Below are 18385 nucleotides of genomic sequence, written 5' to 3'. Positions count from 1 at the left end.
TTAAAATTTGGAAATGGAAAGATAAAATTGACTTAACCTTAACTTTGACTCCTCCTTGACAGCTGGCATTATGGGTGCAATGTTTCATGACAAGTTCATGTCTTTTTTCCAAATAATGCAAGCACCTTCCAAATGCATGAATAATTAAAATCATCTATGCTTGCCTAGCTGGAGATGAGCTAATATCAGAAAAGTGAAAGGTGGAGATAAAAAAAAATTGGATTAAACTTTATCCGGAGTATTTCTTGCAGTGCTACAATGCACAACTTTCACGTTGTGCAAACGCAGACTTTTTCACAAAGTGTCATTGGAAGAGGACAGGTGTTGATGAAAAAGAAAAGACAGTCTCTGATTCTTAACTAAGTAGGACTAAACTACAAAGATATGTTTTAACTCATCCTCATCATTGGTGCATGGGTACCTTCAGAATTGATTTCCCCAGTAACAGTCAGCCAAATATTTTCTAATATCTGCACTGTGAAGGCTGTGGCCCCAATTCACTTCTCAGTTACATCAACTCTGCATGGATGTAATTACACTCATTAAAGAAGTGCTACTCCTGATTTACATAAAGGACAATCATCCTAAACATTAGTTTTTCCCCAAGGAATAAACACAGAAAATGCCTGCTTTAAGCAGCTCCTACTCTGCAACTCCACTGCTGTTCTGCACATTGTATTTTCACACATTTTCTTTCCAACTTGAGATGATCTAAAGCTTCAGAACTGTTTAATCAGTCTAAACTGATCTACAGCTCTAGGTTTTCTTTAAGTAGTCTACACTGATAGCACACCTGGGATAAGCATACGGTTTTAAGAAAACATTTTAAAGCCTGAGATCTACTAAAGCCAGAAAGTCAACAGGAGGAGCTGTGCCCTGAAACTGGGTAATCGGAGAATTCATGGCAGGCAGGAGCTTTTCCACCCCACTGCCTGTGGGAGGAGTAAAGCTGTGCTCTGCAGGCTCACCCCTGAACCCCCCCGAATAAACCTCAGATACCTGTAATTGACCCCTGTGTGGCTCCAGGCTCTCTTTGCCAGAACTGTTCCCATGTTTCCCCACGAGTTTTTTGTCCCATTCAAACATTCATTCTTTGCTTTCAGATGTTCTCACTTCTACTAACCCGGCTGTTGGGACACCTCTCCCACCAGCCTTCTGTCCCCTCCCCATGGTACTGGCCACATGCAATCCTGCTCCTGAAGTTTTCTAGTAATTTCTCAGTGTCCCTCCAGAGTTAATGCACCACCGTCCAATCAGTGACCCCATCTCCATTTTGGAGGCGCCAGAGCTGTCCCTGGATGCCTCAGGAAGCACTATGGCTTTCTGTAAGACTCCTGTGAGTGTTGTTTTCTGAAGAGGGAGCAGGTTCAGGAGAAAGGCAGCATGTTCCAGAGTTTCATGTCTTTTTGGGTGTAGGAGCACCATCCTGTATTACTGGGCATGGCTGGAGGGGGCAGCCATGCTAACCTGTGCCTCGATCAAATCCATATGAGCCCTGTCACCTGCTGAGAAGACAGAAGAAAACCAGCTGTATTTGCCGCCCTCCCTTTCCACTGCAAGATGTGACCAACACCCTGCACACTATCACCCCACACTTGGAGTAAGTGATACACAGAGAGCCTGGCAGAAGACATGAGCAGGCAGAGGAAAAGAGAAGCATCCCTGGAAGAAAGGAAGGAGATGTTGTCTCCCAGTCACTCACACTGTGAAGTTCTCCTCCATGAAGCAGCGGTTGCGGAGCAGCCCAGCCCACAGCTGCACCCCAATGATGCCGAAGATGAAGAAGACAAAGAAGCAGAGAAGAAGGACGTTCCCCAGCATGGGCAAGGTGTCCAGGAGCAAGTTCACAAGGATGCGCATGCCTGCAGGGGGAGAAGAGAACCAGAAGGAGCAAGTGTGGGACACAGGGATAGAGAAAGGGAGAGAGGAAGGGAAGGAGAAGAAAAGGAAAAAAGATTACAAGCATCAAAAAAATACTAATTAAAAAAAAAAGGCCCCATGAAAATAAAAGCAGAGTGTCAGAAATTAACTACTGTCCAAAGCAGGCCAGGTTTATGGTTATTGCCCTTTCTTGTCCTAACCTCTACTGACAGGCAGCCAGCAGAGCTGCTGTGATGCTGTGATCTCTTAACCTTAGGCCTCCATCTGCAGCAGGGAAGAAAAGAGAATGAGACTTTTGGTGCCATCAGCTATCTGACTGACATCCCTTCCTCCCCTTTCCCTGCAGAAGGACAACAGAGTGACAACTGTCCCAAAGGGGCATGTCAGCTCAACAGCCCCATTATCCAATGGCTCGGACTGAAAGTCATCCCAGTACAACAGCTGCATGGTGCAACCTGTGAGATGAGACCTGGATTGACAGACCAAGGCCAGCCTGCCAGTGGGATGAACCTTTCCAGAACATATAAACTGACATAGATAATTGGGTTTTTATCAGTGAAAGTATCATCAAGAGACACTCATGTAGACCACAATTTCCTCCCCTGGCTAGTCATCGTGCCCCAATGGGGCTGGAGCACACAAGTAGCAGGCACAGCCCAAAATGCTTCCAGCACAGAATCTCTGCCCACTGCAAATGTTTCCAAAAAGAACTTTTTTTTTACTCTCTAATTACCTAATGAATTGTTCATGTGGTTTTACTTTCCCCTTGGCTCTTCAGCTCACAGCCACAAGTAGAGGTAAACATAGTCTTGTTTCTCTGTGGAGCTAATGGCTTTTCCTCTGCTCTCCAGGGATGGTGAAAGTCTAGAAATTCTTCTGAGCATCACAGTACTGCCTTTACCCCTATGCACACCTCACGAGGTTGTCTCTCCTCATCTCCATGGAGGTCCCTCCCCCAGGTACCCAGAGAGTTCCTTCACTGAAGATTTTCCATGTAGGCCAGCAAATAATTAGCTAATTAGGTATTTATAACCAATTCATTACTTCAGATGGCAGTGGAAGGCAAAAGAGGAGGGGAAGATAAGATTAGGATTCTCTGACAGCCCTTTGAGACACAAGATAATCCCCCTTGTGTACCCAGCATCAAGTAATTACCACACAATACTATACATTATGCTCCGTGTCTATCCCCTGGACTGCTCACACCTCAGAGGGAAGTGGCACCTGGGGTGGGGCAGGCAGGCATGGAATTCACAAACACTGAAGGGAGAAGGAGAAGTGTGCCTGCTGTGGAACATCAGACTGGTTTAGGTTAGTAGAGAATGTTTTGGGGACAGAGCAGGGTAGAAGAGACAGGAGTGGTATTTACAGGTAGGTGATGTGTAGGAGGGAGAAGATGCTTAATGGTGCTTACACAGGATTGTGAAGGATAATGGATGATGGCACTAGCTCTAAGACCAGGCTAGGGAGCAGTAGCTGAGCCCTGCTGCCTGGCTGTCCAGCTGTGTCACCAGCCACCATGTAAGGCAGCTTCTAGACGAGTACATCAGTAACTCAGCAGAGCTGGGGCACGGCTCCAGCCACTCACTGGGGATCGCAGCCATGCCCTGAGTCACTGGCAGCTCTCTGAGCTCTCAGCACACCAAGTCCAACAGCGCAGCCACAGTGCCCTGCTGTGGGCCACTGTGACCTGCTGGGCCCTGGAGAAACGCTCTGGAGAGTACAGAGACTTCAAGACCGTGCACCCTCACTGTAGTGCTGCGTTCCTGGCATTAATGTTGCGTCACAGAACGAGCTCAGTAGTTCCCATAAACTGTCCTGGTTGGTACATTAGGGAGAGCCAAGTGACATGGGAAGCTGTGCCAGTAATGCTGCAAGAGGGGGTGATCAGTTGATGTCAGATCAGTTGATGCTAGCTCCACTTCAGAGCTGGGTAATGGGAGAAGTGAGGCTGCCCTTATGCTGAAATGCAGAACAGACAGAACAGACATTCCCACCAGGATTTTACAGACAGCACGCTTGTTGGGTCAGAATTTGCAAAAATTGATTTTGTCTATGTTCCAAGAGAAAGCAAGTGATGTGCAAAACTTGTCTGCCTTTTCCTTTTCTGCCTGCCCATACGTTCTCCATCCTGACTCTCACAGGGAGTACTGATGGTACAAGATTATGCTCTCCACAGCTCTAAGATCATAGCTATTGCCCTCATGTTAGGCCTTCTGGGGAATGTGGAGCCATGACCCAAGAACTGGCAGGTAACCCCACCACTTGGTGTCTTTTCCACCTCACAAAGAATTTCAGCATTAACAGGTCCTAAGTCCAAGTGAAACAAATGAGGTTTTTTTAATTTCACAGTTAGACAGATTAATCTTTCTCTTTCTATTGATGCAGACTGTGGAGATGAGATTGGCTCTTCAAAATGAGGAACACTGAATCTACACCCATCCAGATGTTCAAACATCAGTTGCAATTGCAGGAGAAAGAAGGAGAAAGCCTGAAAGGCCTAAGGATAACAGGTGATGATTTACCATAGAGCCTGGTGGCCAAAACAATGAGGTCTCCAAAGCAACTGCCCAACAATGGAAATGGGCAGTAAAGCTTTGGGAGTATTCTGTTTTGGGGTACTGGGATGCCTCCCTTTTCCAAAGGGCCCTCACTGGACAAGCTGCCATCCACAGCAACACCTGTGCATCTTGCATAACAAATTCTGAAAGGTGCTGGAAAACCAGTTCTTCATCAAAATCCTGCTGCTGCCTTCTTCCCACCTTCTGCTGCCTCTACCTGCTGCTCTGCCACTTTACTTTTCTCTTGCTGTGCCTACAACTCCTCTCTGCCTCTGTGCTGCTCCTCAGCTCATGCGCACACTTTTCCTGGCCTCCCTCCCCACTGCTGCCTTTCCCCACATCCCCATTTGTCCTTTACCATTGGCAGAGCAGAAGCCATGCTGGCTCACAGTAAGGAGGGGATATGAAAGGGACAGTGACCTTTTCTGAAGCATCCTTTGTAAAAAGGGAAATGCTGCTCGAGAAGAGAAAGGAAGAGAGGCTGGGCAGTCTGGAGGAAGAGCGAGGAGGGAGAGCATTGATGAAACAACATTCAGCAACCAAACAGCCTTCCAGGGCATCAAATATGAAAAGGTTTTGCTCTTCAAGGGAAATAAAAGCTAGAAACATTAAATATTCATGAGTGCCAGGTGTGGGCTCAGAAAGATCTTTTCTCCACTCACTCTGACCAGGAGACCAGGGGAAGGGAGGAAATGAAATGGCCTCGGCTGTGGGCAGCCAAGGAAGGAACCTCACGATGCTCACATAATGCTTCCCTGCTGCTCACCCATGCCCTTGGGCAAGGGGTAGAGAAGGTGCTCGATGGTACCTCGAAGGCAGGGCTGCTTCTGGTAAGATATCCCGCAGGAGCGAAGCCACAGACGCGTTCACCACTCACACACAGCAGGAGATGGGGGGAAATTATGTCACAGGAATGAGAAAGGGTGGGAAGGTGAGAGAAGTGCCAGGAAGTGACCTATCAGAAGGAAGCACAGGGCTGAGCAAAGTCTCTGAGCTCCCTCCGGGGTTTGGAAGAAGCAAATCGTCTGTCTGACCCTCTGATGGCATCCAGAGGCCCTTCCATACAAATTCCGCAGACACTATGGTGACCCTAGCTCCCTCCAGACACTTGCCATCAGCCCTGATTAGCCTGGCCACGGCGGCTAAGCGGAGCCGTCTGCCGTGCCCGCCCCGGGAGAGCGGCGGGGCCGGGCTGGGGAGGGGCTGCGGAGCCGCGGGCAGCGGAGCCCGCTGTGCGGGGCAGGTGTGCGGGGCAGGTGTGCCCGGCACGCCGCCGCCTCCCCTGCTCAGCAGTGCTGCCACTTCGCCTTCTCTCCGCCTGCCTCCTCCCAAGCGCCAGGGCCGACAGCGGAGCTGATTCACTCCCCAGCGCTAACCACCCTGTGATGCGAGCGGGGGAACTGCCTTAGAAGGGGTGAGAAACCCTGTTCTTTCTGGTTTTTTGTATCTCAGTCACCTCTGAGGCTCTCAGTCCTCCCCAGCTATAGCGTGAGGGACAAAGCCAATGCATGTGAAGTCAAAAGGAGATTGCAGCTGGAGGCAATCATTCCCTTGCTTGGGGTAAAGAAGATGGAGGAGAACATAATTCTCAGCACCCATCTCACCTGCATCGTGGACCAAGCTACCAGTTGTCATTTGAACTGGAACAAAACCAAATCTCCTTCCCATCAGCACTTGTGACTGTAGCTGGCAGGACATTCTGCAGAACGCAGAGACTGAAGTGTCATTATGTCCCTCAGCCAGGCTGCTTGTCCAAGCGTGCCTTCTTTCCTTCCTCCCCTGCCCCAGGACGCATGGCAGTCCATCCAGCTAGCATGTGCTTGGCAGGATTTTCCTGTGCATGCTCCTTTATGGAAATTTTCAGAACTGAGGAACCATTCCAGCAGATAGATTGTGCAGAAAGTACACAGAGAGAAACATGCACCTTTTTTTTTTTATTTTGCAGCCAACCCCTGTAGTTAAAATAATCTTGGTTTATGTGCACAGTGCAAGCTGGTGCTCCAACTTGTGGCCGTCCTCACTGATCTCTTGCTGACCTGAAGCTTAGCTGTCATTTCACACTTTGCATTCATAAACATCAGCTCAAACATGGGGCCAAACTACTGCCAAGAGACACCAATCAGCTGTGGGTCCAACAGCAGACACACTGCCAAGCTCACCGATATTATAGCCCACAGCTTCCCTCGCCATGCAGATCTTTTCCCTTTGCTGCATTCCCCCTAACTGAGGCCTCTTCTGCAAACAACACGTGCAAGCTAAAGGAGTTCAGCTGGAAGAGCCAGTGTGCAGCTCCAGATGCTTTGTCCTCAAGCTGCAAAGCCAGCCTCACTCACGTTGCAGACCATCACCGCCTGCTTTACACCAAGGCAAGAGAGAACATGTCCAGACGGATGGCCAGACCCAAATTAAATTAACTCTGTGGAAAGACAGGTCCAGTTGAGGTACCAGATGAGGTACTGAGAGACCTTAAGCCAGTTCTGCTGCTAAGGAAAAACTGCCCCAGACATGCTGACCTCATTCAGAGAAACTCAAAGTCTTCCCATTGATCTCTTTGTCAGGTTCTGGGTGTATTTGCAGGATACATTTAGAGTTGGGGGTTTAGCTCTTGCAGATGCTTAGCATGACCCATAGCTCAGGAGCACTGGTCAGTTCCTCACCAACTCCTCACTCTTGCCTTACCAACAAGCAAAGGCTTCTAGAATCCCTGACTGGCTCAGACACTTCATCCTACACAGCTTGTTGATGACATAACCTCAAATTATCTTTATCACTCCTCAGTGTAACCACAGAAAATATCAAAACATGACATTTCCAGCACTTACAAAGCTTCACCCAGTACAAAGAGCTGTTGTTCATTTTTTCAGTAGCATGGGCACACCAAGCCTCATCTTCATACAGTGACTTGCCTTAGAATACTGAATCAAGGTTAAACATTAAGTTCCCCTAAGTCCTCACCTTCAAAGTACTCCTCAGCTTAAGCCTGAGGTAGTCAAAAGGCAGACTAAAACTCCAGGAAAAAACTGTTGGCCAGAGCTTCACCCTGCTGGAACAACAGATCTTTCCAGAGTAGGCTTAGAGTACACTCATATAAGAGAAAAATCTCTCTTTAAGCTTGCTCCAAGGCTGTAGAAACAATTCCCTTGGGATCCAGGGACTAACACAGACCTCACCTCTTTTCAGTCAGAGAGCAAGACATGGACCAGGTCACATCATGAGCATCAAAAAGAAAATGAAGAAGGGAGAAAAAATGCACCACTTAAAACCCCTCCCAACAGACATTCAGCTAAAACAACCACCAAAAAGAGAGTGCAAATGAAACCAGAGATAAACTGTTTTCCTGAGGGGAAGAGGAGCAAATAAACACAGGCACTGCAGAGCCACAGTGCTCAGCAGGCTGCCAAAGGGGGCTCAGGTGGTGCTGCCAGGTGATGTGAAGAAGCAAGCTCGGAAGTGAAGCCTCCTAATTGCGGACCTGACCCCAGGCTTGCAGTGGCCTCAAGAAAGAGAGCAAAATCCAGAGCATTTACCTCGACACCTAAATGCTGACATTTCTAGGAAAAAGAGTGGCCAGTCTAAGCTTTTCTGTCATCCAAAAAGAATACACCCAAGCTCTGCAGCAGGCTGCACCTTATTATGGATGCTGTAAGCCCAGCTACGGTTCGCAGATAACAGCAGAAAATTCCTCCTCCACAGGCAATGGCATTCAGTACGTGCCACCATAGCATGGCTGGTAGCCACATAATCCGTGACATGAGCAGAAATGGATACAGGCAAAGGTCCCAGTTAGCAGCCCCCTTCTTCACTCTCTTGCTGTTATCCCCTTGCAAGCTTTGGACTGTTAAGCAACCTTGTCTTGGAGAGTGATGACAGGTGTCAGATTATTTCTTAGAGAGGTGTCTCTCTGGGGGATTTCTGTCATTTTGTTCTTTTCTGTAATACTGAACATCTAATAAGCAACACCTACTACCACCTGCTACAGTAGTTCATTCACTGATCATCTCATTTTTTCCCCATTTATCACTGCAATGATGACTGCATTCACTTTCAGTGAAGAGTCTATTAAAAACATACAGCGCCAGCTTTTCTTTAAGAATTGCAGGAGCCACCCAATACCAGGGACAAAAGTCAAGTCCAGTGCTGTGGCTGCGAGCCACTTGCCTCCATTCCATAAATATCCTTAAGTTCTTTACACATCTCTAGTGCTGTCTAAGTGGGACAGTATAATGCAAAATATTATGTGAAAGAGCGTTAATGCAACTTCTGGTTAAGATTTAACAGGGCTAATTTCCTCTTGCTGTCACTAGCATGAATCATGTTTCTTTCTACTGCAGGCAATGACATGACGTTACATGAAATGAGTGCGAACAGGAGACTCGGTCCCAAAATACACAAAGATAGAGAAATTTAAGGTTATGATTGTAAATTGCCTTGCCCACACACACAAACTTTAATTTGCATTAGTGTAATATGACAGTATCATTCACCCCATAATACACTGTCATTATTGCTCACATTTCCATGGTATCCATTGCTTGATAGGTCCCATGGGACAGATTTTGCAAAACAGCTCAGCTCCCATTTAGGCAGCAAAATACATGGCTGGGCTTTTGTGAGCACTGTGTACACTGGAGGCTGAGCTTGTTTGAACAGGCAGCAGAATTGTCACAATGGGAGCTGTGAGGCACTAAGCATTTTTTAAAATTCTGGCTCTGCAGGTTCCCCTACAGGAGAAGAGAGAAATAAAGATTCCATCAAAGGTCTTTCTCTGACTGGTTTCTGTAATGTTTTGGTTTGGTTTTTTTCCAGGCTTGCTTTACTTCCAGTAACACAAATTCTGAAGTGCTATTACAGACTCTTGTGATTTTTATCGTCAGTCTTGGGAGGCATGGCAGAAACCTTCAGGTGTGAAATCTTGCTATGACTTGACAATCTCAGATTACAGAAAAAAAACCCCAACAAACCAAAGAAGAGAAGGTTCTATTCCCCTCTACTATGGGTAGAAAAAAGATATGAGTACAGGTCTAGAGGTCTGAAAGACACAGGAAAAATAAATATAATCTCTGATTGTTTTTCCTTTTCCTTTTTCAAATCTCATTGCTTTAAAGCCATCCAAAAAACCTACAAGCCCACAATTTGTGACTTTTGAATACTTGTTAATCACAGTGAAATTAAGTGGACTGGTTCAGAGAAGGAAATACTACTTTTTCCCATGAACCGTGACCACAAAAAATAGAAACTACGCAATGTATGGAACAAAACAAGGCATTTCCAGGTCTATATTTCCTGCATTTCAGTGTTTCCCAGCTTCTTACCATGATGCTACATTACCAAATAATATAATTTTCATTATGTTTAGGGGTTTTGCTCCTAAATTTATTTTGATTACCCAGTTAAACACCTGGCAATACACTGCACACTTGGAATCCACATGAAAAACAGCACTGAGCTCAGACAACAAGTAAATAAAATTGGAGCCTGTCTTCAGTGACTGAAGACTTAGATTAAGTACAGGAAAAAATTGTTTCCTGTAAGTTGTGAGGCACTGGAACATCCAGAGAAGTTATGGATGCCTCATCCTTGGCAGTGTTTAAGGCCAGGGTGAATGGGGCTCTGAGGAGCCTGCTGTAGAGGAAGGTGTCCCTGCCCATGGCTGGGGTGTTCAAACAAGATGATCTTTAAGGTCTCTTCCAACCCCAGCCATTCCAGGCTTCTCTGAAGGCTTCCTCCAGCACTACAAAATGTGGGTCTGGTTACAGACCAATTGGTTTGTTAAAAAGCTTCAGAGAAGCATTGATTTGCAAACCCATCCAGCATATTTGTGAGTCAATAAATCTTCTTTATACTATCCTTGACTTTGTATCGGTTTTGGTTTCCTCCGCCCCGCTTCTCTGCATTATCCTACACACAGAGGTGCATCAGGCCTTTGTGTGCTTTGCCTGGCAAACCCTACCACTTGCCTCCTGTGCATTTCTCTTTCCAGCCTCCCTTCTTTTCTGTTCTCACCTCTCTTGATCCTCATTCTGCTCTGCTCCCCTTTGCACCGTTTCCCTTTATCCTGAGCATTCCCATCTGATTTAGGGCTTGACTGAATTGATAGAGCTGCACATAGAGGACAGTGCAGCTCTGACTACAATTCCATCTCTGATCTGTCCGCCTCTTGGAGGAAAAGCGTCCTTTAATGGCATGCTCCAGGCATAAATCTCATTGCTCGATTCAGTGTTTTGCTCCATTTCGTTGGGAAGGGAGGACATAGACTGAACTTGACCCTATTGGTCAAGTCCATTTCGTGTTGGCTTTTCTCCATCCTTTCCCTGCCCACCTGTCTGGGACAGAGCCTACAGAAAGCTGGCAGCTTCACCTTTAAATACATTTCAGTCACACAGCCTGACCAGGGAATGAAAAGGGCTTTGTGACCTCTTAACTTTTTTGTATGGGTGCTACAAGAGAACATCCCTCCTGTGCCTTTACTAACCTGCTCAGGCTGTATGTGGATAAATCTACGTGTATACACATTTGCACATGGTTGTGGGTGTGGTTTGTTTGTCACTGAGATGTGATAATAAATATTTACAGAGCATCTCATACAAAGAACTGTGAGTTGGGTAAGTTTAGATATTTGGAAAAATCAACTTTATCTGAGTTTCAGCTATTGCTTCACAAATAAAGCTGAGAGGGGGAAAAAACGTACTTCCAAAAGAGTCATTTGAAGAGTACATTTTTGAAAGGGAATCAGCGTTGGAAGAGAACAAGCAAGTGACAATCCTCTTGCAAAAACACTGAAGCATCTGAAGCAAAGACCCTGTGGGGGGCATTTAGAAGAGAAATTTCATAATCCCTTTGCATTTCCAACTGCTAGGGCAGGACTGTGCCTGTCAAATGCACTTGGTTTTTGTCTGATCTAGCTGTAAATGAGACTGTTTTGCAGCCTAATATATCTCAGTCAGAAGCTCATTTCACACACGCTCATCAGTGAAATTAGTTCTTCAAAAACACATTTAGAGAAGCAAATGTCATCACTTTTCCCCCATGCCAAGTGCGGGGTTCGTAGCCAGATTACTCTGTTTTAGGCACTGTTACAGCGCCAAGCACAGGTAGCTTGGTGTGGAATACAGATTTAAAGCAGGCATATACACGTTAAACATCTGCTTTTCCCATTTCAGCACTCGGATGCTTATATATTATTTTTATATTGGTGCTTTGGTCTAGTGAGATGAATGCAGAGCTACAAGTTAGGAGTTGTCAGTTGTATTCCTGAGTCTGCTGGTGACACTCATTGGGTTCCACTAACCTGGTGTGAAGCATAAGAAAGACTAAAAATAACAAGCCATGGTTTATATCTTTGAGATCTGTAGAAGAAAAGTAGAAAAGTCCAGTCTATTTGGACCCATGGAGTTACTGTAATTACAATCATCAATAAAGAAAAATGGAACTAGACCAAGATTTTAGCACACAGCACTTGTACTAGGAAAAAAAAAAAGTTATTTGATTGAAATTAAAACAATGCAATAGTTATTAAAACATTTAGCAAAAAAAAAAAAAAAAAGGAGGACAAGAAGAGAGGAAAGGATTTTTATACTAGAATGGCATGATTGAGGATTTCTGATTTTTAAACTTTTTTGTCAGGACCCAGTATAGGAAAAAACATCAAACGAAACAAACCACCTAAAATTAGGCAGCATAAAGCTGTATTAAAATGGATGAGAAAAGATTATTTTTGTTCTGACTGAAAAAAACACATCTAGAAAAAGCAGAACTTCCTACAAATCTGAAATTTTATTTTCTGTACACCTAGTAATAAGCATATAATGTTATTTTTCTGATACCTATAACTCCACATAAGTATCACTGCCACTTACATACAGAGTATTAGCACATATATACACTTTCTACCCCGTAAAGTTGTTCTGCAACAGATTCCTTCGCTTCCATACAGTGTGCTCAGCTGAAGAAATCTGCTTCCAATGATGAATCAGCTGCTAAATTGTAAGTAGAAAGTGGAAGACATCAAACATAATGCAAGGGCTCTTCTTTGCATAAGGCCAATGCGCCAAGAAAGAGTAAAATGAAGAAACATTTCCTTCTTCGACGTCAAAAAAACTTAATGAAAGAAGAGCAAGAATTTCAAATTACCAGAAATGATCACAGACTCACTGCTCAAAAGCAGGCAAAAAAAATAAAACAAAACCAGCCTCCCCCCCAAACCTTGTGCCTTGCCTTGAGAAGAAGCAACAAAAAAAGAGCCAGCACAAAAAGCAATATTTCACCCAGCAACCTTCCACACAATCACAAGAGGATAAAAACCGATGAATGTGGAATTTCACCCCAAGACCAGGACACAGACATGCCCAGAGCAGAAAGCAACTACCTCTGACAGGGACCTGGAGGGTATTTTTTTACTCTTCACACTTCTTCAGTGACTTGCAGGGCTTGTCACACCAGCTCATTGCCATGGAATTGAATCACATGGCAATAGGACCAGACAGATCTCTGATATTTCATTTGCTGCATTTTCAAACATGACTCCAAAAGGCAGAGTTCCCGGGCTTGTAGTCAGGAATGCAAGAGATAAGAGGGAATGTTAATGAAGGTGTGATACATATTACAAGACCAGGGTGGCCTCATGTTCTCTCTAGTACACTCCAATGATAACATGAGAATGGAGGAATGATCAGGCAGGGCAGAACCCCAGGGTGCTTCAGACAGGAAATCTCAAATGGTCAGTATCACATTCTGCTGAGAATTGCAAGAGATGCAATCAATTGCTGATAACCAGTAGCTGAAGATCAGCTCTAACCCCAAAGGAGGTTTGAAATCTAGAGGTGTCTCCATGTGAGCTCTCATGGAATGGTTTGGAAAGGACACTGAAGAACATCTACTTTCAACCTCCCTGCCAAGGACAAGAACAACTTCCATTAGTCCAGTTCCCCAAAGCCCTATTCAAACTGAACTTAAACACTTCCAGGGATGGGGCATCCCTTGGAAAATCCCGTTTTACTTCCTTTACTTGCACAGTGCCACTTCCCGCGGCAGCGAGCTTTATACCCTAACTACAAACTGGGTAGAAACTGTCATTCTTAATGGACATTTACCACCTTTTGGTTACACTGGATGTCCTTTTCTTCTTCTGTCATGATTCAGAGAGACTTTACATCCTCACATGCATCCTTTTTACCACAGATAATGAGTACAGCACTGGCAAATAGAATTTGCCAGCTCCTTGTGGGATATTGTTTCAAAGCCTCAGAAGTGTCACTGTGAGGAAGGGCTTTCAGTAGCATGTTAAGAATGAGCATGTGTAAGCAGAATTTAGACACATCCAATCTGGGAATTTGGGCATTTAAACTTCAGCCTTGCACACCTGCCAAGAATATAAAATAAGTTTATTGAACTTTTTCCTCTGCCATGTTGCTACCGTTTCCCTAGAAATTCCTTCTGAATTTCCTCTCTCCTAATTTTCTGTTATAGCCTTTTTTTTTCTCCTTGCATCATGTAGTACGAAATTTCTCTCAAACTTCTCCAGAAATTTCTCACATAAGTACGTGGACTTTTCAAACAATGGCAGATTAGTAAAGTTCTTTGGGCACTAAATAATTTACCCTGACAGACCACTTGAGCACTCTTCCACTCATGCTCTAATCAGTCAGGTTCCCAATCTTTTTGTCCACTCTCCTGATAATAAACTGCCATTATTCAGTCCACACAGCCAGACTCCTCTGGGAAAATCAGTCCCTGCCTGGGTGTCCATGTGGGAGCCTTTGAAATGTCCAAGGCAAACACTGGGCCACCCTGTCCCATCACAGCCTTTGGGACATGGCTGAAAATCTGCCTTTAGGATTAACCACCCCCCACTCCTTGCCTCGCACCAGATATCTCACACTCACAACCACGACCTCAATTTCCCTCTACCTCCTGCTGTCCTATTTCCCACTTTCTTTGGCTACACCTGCAACACCTCCAGCTTGGTATCATCAGTACATCTCACTAATAGACTTTCCTGTTGCTTCAGATTAGTAATGAAGAACTTTAAAAAGACATTAAAAAAAGATTTGTGGCCAAATGTCCCATTAATTATGTTTGTTGTGCCCCACTAGGCACCTTCTTCTAATGCAGCTCATTCCCATTTATCACAAGCCTTCATTTACAGCCTCTTTGCTAGTTTTCAGCCCTCAAGTCAATGCTTCCTCTCCCAAGAAATCCAGTTTCTTTTTTTTTTTTTTGTTTTAATTAATGGCAGGATGTCTTTCTTCCAAAATATTCTCTGCACATAACCACAGATTTATGTAGCGAGAAAAATACATAAAGATTTAACCACAGAGTGGAAATTAAAACAGCATCAATTTCATACAGGTGAAGTTCTATACTGATGAAAAGAGCAAACAGGCAGTGTCAGGGCAGGGACAGCCAGGGGGAATTCAATGGCATCTGCTCTGCAAAGGTCAGGAAAGAAGATGGAAAGTATCTCTGGTGCCTCTGCATGGATGGAGCAGGTCCCTGGTGGGTCAGTTCTGACATGGCTCACACTGTTCCTCCCTGGGGCAGCTCTGGCTGTTCCAGGAGATAAATAGGAATAATACAAAGCCTCAAGTTTCTGCCAGGCTCCTGGCCACCTTTGTCCAGCAATTAAAATGGCAGACACCTGTAAGGGTTAATTGGATCTCATTCCGGATGTTTCCATTTGCCTCCAAGGTAATGTCTACACTGATAATAGGCTTCAGGCTCTCAAAGCAGTCTTTCAGCACAAGCTCATGGCACGCCTGATGAAGGAGGGAGGAGAAGAGGCTGCACAACACAAGGATGGGGCTGCTGTCACATAGCTGCCCATATCTTCCTGGAAGGGGCGAGCCTGCCATGCACAGCCTCCAGGCCACCCCCTTACAGAAAGCTTCTACCCCAGGCCCAGGGCTGGCACCCAGCCCTCTCCTCTCTGGAGAAGGGCTAGAGAGATGGAGACAGACTGGGGGAGTTTTTTTGCTGACAGGGAATAGCCAAAAGCTTCCCTTGACCCTCGTCTTTATGATCATATGATGGACCTGTTACATTCCTGGCTGTTCTCTCAGTGCTCCAACCAGTGGATCTTTTGCCTGGTCCCCTCCTGCCATGCTGGGCACACAGGACTGTGCCTCAGTTTCTCCTTCACACCTTTCAGCACTTTCTTTTCAGGGCTATTGCTCAAAGATAAAAGTATATCCAGGAAGAGGGACAAGATCCCTCTTGGGCTTTGAATGGAGCCAGAGTCTCTGAAATTCACCTCCACAGCATGTTCAAGAAAGAGGTGATATCGTGAAAATGACTTTGGCACAAGGAAAAACATACGATGCAGACTAGGAGGTCAACTGTGCAAACTTTCTCAGGTCTGGAATAGAAAAAGGAGCATCTGAGCTTGAGAGAAGGATTAGGAGAGCTCTGGCAAGGTGCTAGCCACTGCAGACAGCCTGATCAGGGAGATTATGGAGAACAGCAAAGAGACTTCCTGCCATTCTGTAAGACTGAAAACTTGCAGAAGAAATGCCTTAAAGTCTCCCAGGGCTGACACATCCAGGCTCAGACACAGCCCTGGCAGCCCCAGCCCAGTGGTGTTCAGCCCGGCTCATACACACACAGCAGCTCACAGAGGGCACTGTTGGCACAAAAGAGGGAGTACAAAGCACAAGGGGAGGAGGAAACAGCCATGAGTCGGTGCTACACGCCCCTAACCTGTAATGGCATGAACGTTTTTCAGATGAGAGAATCTGGAAGGCCTTGTGAAAGCCTGAGCAAACTAATTTCCCTGCTTCCCAAAGCTCATCCTTCTCCAGACCTCACACACAGGCCTTTTTGAAGCTACAGACATCATTAAACCTGTGATGTCCTTCAGTAAGAGGAAGAAAAACCACTTTCATTTACTGCATAATTTTCACCTTCAACTCTTGAAGTTCCATCAACATGGCCATGCACAAGGGATGACTAGGGCCGGTATGCTGGGACACTCTTGTTTTCCTGCCGATCCAACAACACCTCTTGGCCCTGTGATGGCAAAAAGCCTGCACACACCCTACAGAAGCCTCTATTCACTTTGTACCTGAACCCTGCTGGGACAACACCACCACACACAGCTTTATTGACCAGGTACTCCCCACAAGCCGAGCTGAGAGGTGTGAGAGGGAAGCACGACTTACTAGGCACACGGTTGATAGCTTTCAGGGGTCTCAGGACACGGACAGTACGGATTGCAGACAAGTTAATGTTTTGGAGATCCAGGGAGTACTCCACCATCCTGCAGAAGGGGAGAGAGAGGGAGAGAGAGAAAAAAGAGAGAAAAAGAAAGTTTAAAAGAATCCAGAATTTTGGCTTGAGCCACAGATTTATCATTTCTTCATTGAGGAGTTTCTGGAAGTCATGAGGATGAAGCCTGAGCCTTTGGAAGCAAAAATGAAGTCTCCATGAGCCCTATGGGACAAGCCCAGAGCCCACAGCTCCTCTGGCAGAAAACTCAGTGAGCGGTGAGCGCATTTCTCACGGACACAGGCCAGGAGCTGTGCTAACACGTACCTGCTGTGAGCGCCAGGAGAGGAAGGAGCCAAGTGAAGATGCACTGGCAAGGAGCACACACCCCTGGCCAGGGCACACACAGGGGGTGGCCACTGCACACGAGGCCAGCAGCTGTGTGGCCAGTTTAGTTGCGAGTTACCTGCAGCACAGGGGGTGCTCCCTGTGTTCCCCTCATCTCCCACTGCAGGATATGGTCCCGGGAGGCAGCTTCAGCTAAGCTGCTTTATCTCACACAGAAACAAACCCTCTTACTTAAAGCACTACCTGCCTTGACTAGGTGGAAAGGCTTCCCCCATGGCTATGAACCACTCCTTTCTGACACCAACCAAAAGGGGAAAAGCCTAATTTTAGGACATATGCTAGACCTTAGCTCTCCTAACCCAACAACATGTGCTCTAAATAACCTCAAAGTGCAAAGAGGTGTGACTAATGCATTGGCTTTGCTGCAAGAGCAGCAGGTGCAGGTGACAAAAAGTGACCTGGCTCAGCAATCCTTAGCCCAGCATTCTCTCCTCACCCAATATGGCAAATGTCCTGTCTCTTTGAAAGCATGGCAAGAAACTATTATACTGATAATTTATCCTGGCCAGCAATTTCCACCTGAGGACCTCAAAGCATCTTTCATGTTTTCGTGAACACAGATGCACGAGGCCTCTGGGAAGACATGGGCCGTTGTCACCAGCTTCCCTCGGGTAACCCTGATCTGGTGATGGGATCAAGAGAGTGACAAAATTGGCCAGTGAAACAGCAGCAGGCAGGACAGGAACTGCTTCTGCTGAATCTCTTCTCAGACATGAATAATGAAACTACAAAAAGTTCCCTGTTCCTTGGCATTTTAACAAGACTCAGGAGACAGGGAGGGATTGGGGGAACAGCCTTTTGTTACTGCCCCCTTTCTCAGAACAAAAACCATCATAATTTATACAGGAAGACTCACAAGCCAACCTAAAGTTGACTCAAATCCCTCTGACCAGGAATCACTGAGAACTGAATGAGACAGCTGAAGTGAGACACTGAGAGGGAAATGGGGTACAGCCAGTCTGTGAAAAATAATCAGGAAGAGGCATCGAGTGAAATGGACCAGTGAACTGATCCTTCTGTTGATTACTCTCCATTCAAGAGGACCTCAAAGAGCTAATGCCTGGTTATCTGTCTACACCTTTCACAAAGGGGACTTGTCAGAGTGATAGATTTTCAAACACGGTGGGGTAAACTTGTCGAAGTGTTGTGATTATCCTCTCTCATGCTCTCTTTCTTTCTCTCCCTCATTCCTTTCAGTCTGTTCTCTCATGCACTTTTAGGGTAATTGCATGAAATAATTCTTCCTCTGAAATGCAGTGGCATTCATTTACCTCCCCGGAGCTGTCAGTTCCACATATACCAAGTGCAGAAGAAGAGACAAGGGATTTCATGCA

General features: G+C 45.8%; 1 protein-coding gene across 4 annotated transcripts in view; it reads right to left on the bottom strand.

Moving 5' to 3' along the window:
• CACNA1I (calcium voltage-gated channel subunit alpha1 I) overlaps window positions 1-18385 on the bottom strand; it is a 164852-nt gene that overhangs the window by 50578 nt on the left and 95889 nt on the right. For all 4 annotated transcript variants that reach the window (XM_032106585.1, XM_032106586.1, XM_032106587.1 and 1 more), the window contains 2 exons: window positions 16598-16695; window positions 1703-1862 (listed from right to left, as the gene is read on the bottom strand). In XM_032106585.1, coding sequence (XP_031962476.1) covers window positions 1703-1862; window positions 16598-16695 — 258 coding nt within the window. The remainder of the gene's footprint in view (window positions 1-1702; window positions 1863-16597; window positions 16696-18385) is intronic.

Source organism: Corvus moneduloides, chromosome 4, assembly GCF_009650955.1.
Source record: "Corvus moneduloides isolate bCorMon1 chromosome 4, bCorMon1.pri, whole genome shotgun sequence".
Taxonomy (NCBI): domain Eukaryota; kingdom Metazoa; phylum Chordata; class Aves; order Passeriformes; family Corvidae; genus Corvus; species Corvus moneduloides.
The sequence above is the reverse complement of the archived record's forward strand: the minus strand, read 5'-3'. Positions and strand labels throughout refer to the sequence as shown.